Source organism: Ciona robusta, chromosome 14 (assembly GCF_009617815.1).
Source record: "Ciona robusta chromosome 14, ASM961781v2".
NCBI lineage: Eukaryota > Metazoa > Chordata > Ascidiacea > Phlebobranchia > Cionidae > Ciona > Ciona robusta.
Genome location: NC_143248.1, coordinates 4,249,005 through 4,255,446, shown reverse-complemented (window position 1 = coordinate 4,255,446; position 6,442 = coordinate 4,249,005). Strand labels below are relative to the sequence as shown.

At 37.2% G+C, this 6,442-nt stretch overlaps 1 protein-coding gene and 9 non-coding genes across 10 annotated transcripts; 2 read left to right on the top strand and 8 right to left on the bottom strand.

Moving 5' to 3' along the window:
• Positions 1-160: 160 nt before the first annotated feature.
• Positions 161-233, bottom strand: Trnar-ccu (transfer RNA arginine (anticodon CCU)). The gene has a single exon. It is a non-coding gene; the product is annotated as a tRNA-Arg (tRNA).
• A 450-nt stretch (positions 234-683) lies between these two features.
• Trnar-ccu (transfer RNA arginine (anticodon CCU)) lies at positions 684-756 on the top strand. The gene has a single exon. It is a non-coding gene; the product is annotated as a tRNA-Arg (tRNA).
• A 99-nt stretch (positions 757-855) lies between these two features.
• Trnar-ccu (transfer RNA arginine (anticodon CCU)) lies at positions 856-928 on the bottom strand. The gene has a single exon. It is a non-coding gene; the product is annotated as a tRNA-Arg (tRNA).
• A 304-nt stretch (positions 929-1,232) lies between these two features.
• On the top strand, positions 1,233-6,336 carry LOC149725141 (uncharacterized). The gene is made up of 6 exons (XM_089892206.1): positions 1,233-1,400; positions 1,893-2,027; positions 4,118-4,303; positions 4,850-4,977; positions 5,346-5,493; positions 5,849-6,336. Exons 1-6 carry the CDS (start codon positions 1,358-1,360, stop codon positions 6,022-6,024), a joined length of 816 nt encoding a protein of 271 aa, XP_089748332.1. The 5' UTR covers positions 1,233-1,357; the 3' UTR covers positions 6,025-6,336.
• On the bottom strand, positions 2,346-2,418 carry Trnar-ccu (transfer RNA arginine (anticodon CCU)). Its single transcript has one exon. It is a non-coding gene; the product is annotated as a tRNA-Arg (tRNA).
• Trnar-ccu (transfer RNA arginine (anticodon CCU)) lies at positions 2,597-2,669 on the bottom strand. The gene has a single exon. It is a non-coding gene; the product is annotated as a tRNA-Arg (tRNA).
• On the bottom strand, positions 2,848-2,920 carry Trnar-ccu (transfer RNA arginine (anticodon CCU)). The gene has a single exon. It is a non-coding gene; the product is annotated as a tRNA-Arg (tRNA).
• On the bottom strand, positions 3,130-3,202 carry Trnar-ccu (transfer RNA arginine (anticodon CCU)). Its single transcript has one exon. It is a non-coding gene; the product is annotated as a tRNA-Arg (tRNA).
• On the bottom strand, positions 3,383-3,455 carry Trnar-ccu (transfer RNA arginine (anticodon CCU)). The gene has a single exon. It is a non-coding gene; the product is annotated as a tRNA-Arg (tRNA).
• On the bottom strand, positions 4,680-4,752 carry Trnar-ucu (transfer RNA arginine (anticodon UCU)). Its single transcript has one exon. It is a non-coding gene; the product is annotated as a tRNA-Arg (tRNA).
• Positions 6,337-6,442: the final 106 nt, after the last annotated feature.

Below are 6,442 nucleotides of genomic sequence, written 5' to 3'. Positions count from 1 at the left end.
AAAAAGAAGATAGCTGCTTCTATCAATTACTACGGGTAGGTAAAACTTATATATTGTGGAATTGTTTATTTTAAGTTAGACTGATTTGAAAATTATTAGTTGGTTTAAAAAATTATAAGGAAATAAAAGTACACGCACAGTTTATTGTGTGATATTTGAACACCTTGGGTGGGACTCGAACCCACAATCCTTGGCTTAGGAGGCCAATGCCTTATCCATTAGGCCACCGAGGCGCGTGTTTCGTCAAGTATATTTTTTAGTTACGACAATAAATTAAACCATAGGTGCCCTGTCTTGAGAATTAAAAATTGAAATGTAAGTTTTGATAGTAATCGCAAATAGTAGCGACGCAAACTTAACTTTAATTATCCACAAACATAAGTGTAGTTGTTACTGACTTAATTAACTTTTCTATAGATCGTGTATTTTATTAAATCGTGTGTGGTTGTTCAGTCTTACTTTCCAGTCTTAGCGACGCAAACTTAACTTTAATTATCCACAAACATAAGTGTAGTTGTTACTGACTTAATTAACTTTTCTATAGATCGTGTATTTTATTAAATCGTGTGTGGTTGTTCAGTCTTACTTTCCAGTCTTAGTCTTACTGACTAAACAACTACACACGATTTAATATAATAAATACACGATCTATAGAAAAGTCAATTAACAACATCGAGAGACGCGCCTCGGTGGCCTAATGGATAAGGCATTGGCCTCCTAAGCCAAGGATTGTGGGTTCGAGTCCCACCCGAGGTGTTAGAAGTAATATTTTTTAACGTTGCACTATTTATACTATTTACGTAAAAAATACCCAAATAACAAATTGTTTAGATATTTGCCACAACTAAAATTCACCACCCCGGGTGGGACTCGAACCCACAATCCTTGGCTTAGGAGGCCAATGCCTTATCCATTAGGCCACCGAGGCACTGTCAAATTAATAAAATAATCGCCCAAATAATCACCCACAAAGTTATACATACATGGTAAATCGTACTCGCGGACTCGAGGGGTATGATACAGAACACCCGTGTTATAACGACATCCGTTGCCCGCCACGCGAGGATAAATTAGTTACTTTCCTTTGAGTACCATGCACTGAGCTGTACCAGTTTTAAAACATTGGCCGTCTGCCCGTCGCCTCTTGCCGATGTTTAGTGTTACTTGATACAAATCTTACACAATTTGAAGCTTTAAGCTTATGACGTCTTCGCCGATTCGTTCAATAACCACATTTTGGTTTAGGCTCGAGGGCACGCGGACGACTGGTTTGCCACGCGATCGGTAGCCCAATTTGTAACGTATTGTGTTTTGGATAAACCAACAGAATAAGTAGTTCGGATAACAGGGTGTTATTATGATCTGGTTAGTTGTCGCAATCAGTTTTCTCGCCGCTGCAGGTAAAGTATAGTGTAACTGCGTTATCCATATTGGCAATTAATTTTTGTTTTAATTATCTATTTTGATCTTTAGGTCTTGGGGGTTGTGGAACTGCTTCATTATTTATACCGTTGACAGTTTTAGTAGTTAACATATGGTTCTTAAAAAACTAGTAAAACTTGCGACCGTATTTTTTTGAGAATATGTTAATTAGCGGTTTAATATTATAGGGTTGGGGTAAGATAGAACACCCTTTCATTTAATTCTCCCGTCCCATTTGGTAGTAAACAAAGAACATTCTAAGAATTCAATAACGTATCCTTACGACTTCCACTGACCGTTGTTAATTGTTTAAAACACGATCAAGATATTTGGATAATATGTGCTAAAGGCGTTCTGTCTATCCAATAAAACGAGTCTAATAAGCAACATTTGCCCGTTCACTGTTAAAGCTATAGATTATAAAAACTGCTCTTGATTTCCCAAAATCGACACAAATTATTTTGACCTAGATGCGGACACTGCATGTACCAATACTGGAGGCGAATGTTTAGAATGGCCCATTACGAAATGTTTGGCTTCCTGGAAGAGTGGTTTATGTCTTGGTGGGGTGGATAGAAGATGTTGCGCAATGTGTGATGCAGCATGTAAGTTTAATGGCTCTGTATGTATTGTACTGTACTAAACATTACGGTAAGATAAGTACACATGGCGCCGCGGAATAGTGGTACGGGTTCATGGCTCTTCGCTTCCGTACCAGTGTGGGCTTGTATAGCATTGGGTAAGATACTAATCAAGTGTTCATTAAAATGTTTTTCCTAATCAGCTATGCATAAAAACAATCACCCACAAAGTTAAAATGTGATAACTTGTTAAGCGGGCACTTGGAGTATGAAACCTTAACATGCGTGCTATCACTGTTGTTGTCTGGCATATAGTTGCTAAGATAAAACAAATTATCAGAGCACCTCGGGTGGGACTCGAACCCACAATCCTTGGCTTAGGAGGCCAATGCCTTATCCATTAGGCCACCGAGGCGCGTGTTTCGTCAAGTATATTTTTTAGTTACGGCAATAAATTAAACTTAATGACGATTTTGACAAATAGAAACTTAAATGTAAGCTTCGATAGTGCTTCAAACATAAAATTATGCTATTCTGTAAGTTTAAAGTACTAATATACAAATAGTGCAATGTTAAAACAATACTCATTGTAGCACCTCGGGTGGGACTCGAACCCACAATCCTTGGCTTAGGAGGCCAATGCCTTATCCATTAGGCCACCGAGGCGCGTGTTTCGTCAAGTATATTTTTTAGTTACGGCAATAAATTAAACTTAATGACGATTTTGACAAATAGAAACTTAAATGTAAGCTTCGATAGTGCTTCAAACATAAAATTATGCTATTCTGTAAGTTTAAAGTACTAATATACAAATAGTGCAATGTTAAAACAATACTCATTGTAGCACCTCGGGTGGGACTCGAACCCACAATCCTTGGCTTAGGAGGCCAATGCCTTATCCATTAGGCCACCGAGGCGGGCGTATAATAATGAAATAATCGCAATTGAATTAGCAATACTTGTCTATTAAAAAAAAGTAAAAACGTTTTTAGTTTAAAATATACCTTCTAGCCCAACAAATGTTAAGTTTGCATCGCCATTATTCGCGTAAAAGCTTTCTATAACTAATTGTTGGGTAGTTTGTCACCTGCTAATTAAATATATAAAACTGGAAAAATAAAATAATCACCCCGGATGGGACTCGAACCCACAATCCTTGGCTTAGGAGGCCAATGCCTTATCCATTAGGCCACCGAGGCTTACACAGGTCTTACGTCATAAAAAGTTCAAAATATTAGATTATCAAAAAGTTACCGTGTTCAAATCTTTCTAACTGTACAAAATAAGACTGATGCATTGTTTATATTAAAATTGGAGTAAAGTGTTTAATAAGTTTCGTTCACTTAAAGTTGGAAGTTGGAAGTAGGAAAAAGTAATACCACCTCGGGTGGGACTCGAACCCACAATCCTTGGCTTAGGAGGCCAATGCCTTATCCATTAGGCCACCGAGGCGCGTGTTACATTACTAAATAATTGTGGTTAAATTAGACAATATTTTTCCTTAACGATTATTTTTTAAGTCTAAAAATTGAACGAGCACCACTACACGTTCTCGTAAAATGTCTTTCAAAAGTATGTGTCGTGTGTCAAATTATACCACATGGTATGTACGAACTAAATTATAAAAACAAGTCCCGAAAAGTGGAAGAACATGATTTGATATCTTTGTCGTATTTGATATAGAAATGTCACAATAGCCGCATAATATGCCTTGGGCATTTTGTATGCGACAAAACAAGATTAATATCTCAAAATTGCTTTCCGGTGTGTTTGTGTATTCCCACGTTATTATAGTTTTGTGAATAGGATGGGACACCTTTATTTAGCACATAATATCCAAACACCCCGATCGTGTTTTAAACAGTTAACAACGGCCTAGGAGAGTCGTTTTGAGAATATGGTTTTAGAATTCTTTGAATGTTCTTTGTTTACTACCAAATGAGACAAGAAAATAAAATTAAGAGGTGTCCCGTCTTCCCAACCCTACTATAAATAAAATTAAACATTTATTATTAATATCGCAACTATACAATGTTCTACTACACATAACAATATACTTTAAACGTTTTAGATGGCCAGGCCATATCGATTTTATCTCGTATGTTGTTTCGCAGGTTTGGCTACGGAACAGGTTTGGAGACTGGGGGATGCCTTGTGTACAGCATCGGAGGGAGAATGTAAAAATATAGGAAATTCGTGTGATGGAGAATACGTAGCTGGAAAATGTGGCGGACCAACCTCAAGAAAATGTTGTGAGCCTGCGAGACCACCAACCACACCGGTTACACCAATAGCTGGAGGTAATCAGCTTTTATAGTAGGGTGGGGAAGATGGGACATCTTTTCACTCTATTTTATCGTACAATCCGCATCCTCGCGAATCCCATTGCACAGAATTACTATTTCGTTTATTTGGATGGGACTCGAACCCACAATCCTTGGCTTAGGAGGCCAATGCCTTATCCATTAGGCCACCGAGGCGCATGTTCCCTCCTTTTTAATTGAGTTTTTATAGATCGTGTAATATATTACATTAATAACAAATATGCTAAAATTTGGGAAATATTAAAGTTTAGTTTGCGTCGCCACCATTTGCGTAAAACTACATAAATTAAACTTTGTTTTGCCGTTTGCTATACTTGATAAATTTAATCTCGCGAACAAAAGGTAAGCATATCACCTCGGGTGGGACTCGAACCCACAATCCTTGGCTTAGAAGGCCAATGCCTTATCCATTAGGCCACCGAGGCGTACGGAATAATAACTGTATAAAATTTACAAATAGCAAGTAATGGTTAAATCTTTTGTTGTGTAATTTGAATGAACGTATATTGCTTTATTTTTCAGATTGTCCTTTGGTAAAATACAAGACAAAGAAAGTAATTGGATTGAACGACAGAATGATCATAGTACACCCAGAATTCGTTCCATCTATGACACAAGTCCATAGATACGCAGTCATATGCGATGTAGTGGTAAACACCTTTCTATATTATATATATGAATACAAGCTATATATTCATACTGGCGTGGCGGGGTAAGGACGATCGTTAGAACACGGGTGTTCTGTTTCACACAACTCTTGTCTGCTTACGAGTTACTACGTATGTAACTTTGTGAGTGATTTTATTTAAGGGAATATTTTTAAATTTGATTTTTTTTGATCGTTTATACGAAGAATACTTACCGAATTAAATAACCGCATGCCGACGACTTCAAAAGAGCGCTATTAACTGATACCCGATTAGAAAATACAAAACCCGATTAGGAAAGAGTGGTTTTATAGGTACTAGCAGTATCTTATCTTTCCCCACAAGACGAGAACTAAATGGCGTATTTTTAGGTTCATGTGATACATTCTTTCAAAAAACGGAGGCCAAATCTGGATGGAAGCATTCGACCTGCAAGGTTCAGCAATTACCTCATTGGGCACGCCATTGCATTCAATTTAGCTACTCCTATTGGATGGTGCAACATGATTTGTTTAGAAGGTTTGGAATGTGAACGCGTGTAGAGTTTATATATATATATGGTAGGGTGGGGAAGTCGGAACACCTTTAGCACATAATATATAAATATTCTGATCGTGTTTAAAACCATTAACAACGGTGTATGGAAATCGTGAGAAATTCCTGGAATGTTCTTTGTTTACTACCAAATGCCACCCTACTGTATATACATAACAGAACATGATGTCCGCATTTCTATCGAGCATACATGATTTTTTAACAACTAGCATCGTTCTTTTATATACGCGAGACTTCAATTATAAATTTTTTTGAATGTTTTGACAAAATAAAACAAATCTTGTACCATCTTCCCCAACCTACTATATTTATCCTACAGGGCAAAGAAACCCTTACGCCAACTGTTTGATTAACAATTTAAAACGAGCTGGACTTCGATGGGGTGGCGACTGGACACCGAGCGACGCCGTGCATATTGACGATGGTTACAACTCAGATCGTCAGCTTTTCAGGCAGAAGTTTCGTCTTGTGCAGAACGCGTGTGATTACATATAAAAGAACTTGGATTAACTATTACTTGCTAAAGGATATGGTATAAGTGTGTCAAAGCTATTCTGTCCACATCTTGCACATGTTTTTAGCCTTTTCGTGCACATTTACACTTAAACAGCACAGCACTTTTTACGTTTTAATTTTCCCATATTAAGCAGCTTTACATTTGATTTTACACGCTACATTGCTTGAATTTTTAACGATTCTCGGTCAAAACCTAATTAGGTACAGTTTGACCCAAAATAGGTGAATAATTTTTTAATCTTTTTACGCCAAATGCGCTTTGCCTCTATTGCTATAGCAAAAACGATACTGTCTGATAAAACACGCAAAATGTAATTGTAGTTGTGTTTTCGTCTGTAACTTGACTTTACTGATCTATAAGCGCCATTGGTATGACTGGACTAAATTCAGACCTTAA

Bases quoted from the DNA above. Each gene is read 5' to 3' on its own strand.
- LOC149725141 (XM_089892206.1), top strand. From the start codon at position 1,358: ATGATCTGGTTAGTTGTCGCAATCAGTTTTCTCGCCGCTGCAG. The intron at 1,401-1,892 runs GTAAAGTATAGT...ATTTTGACCTAG, and splicing joins CAGTTTTCTCGCCGCTGCAG to ATGCGGACACTGCATGTACC. The intron at 5,494-5,848 runs GTTTGGAATGTG...TTTATCCTACAG, and splicing joins CAACATGATTTGTTTAGAAG to GGCAAAGAAACCCTTACGCC.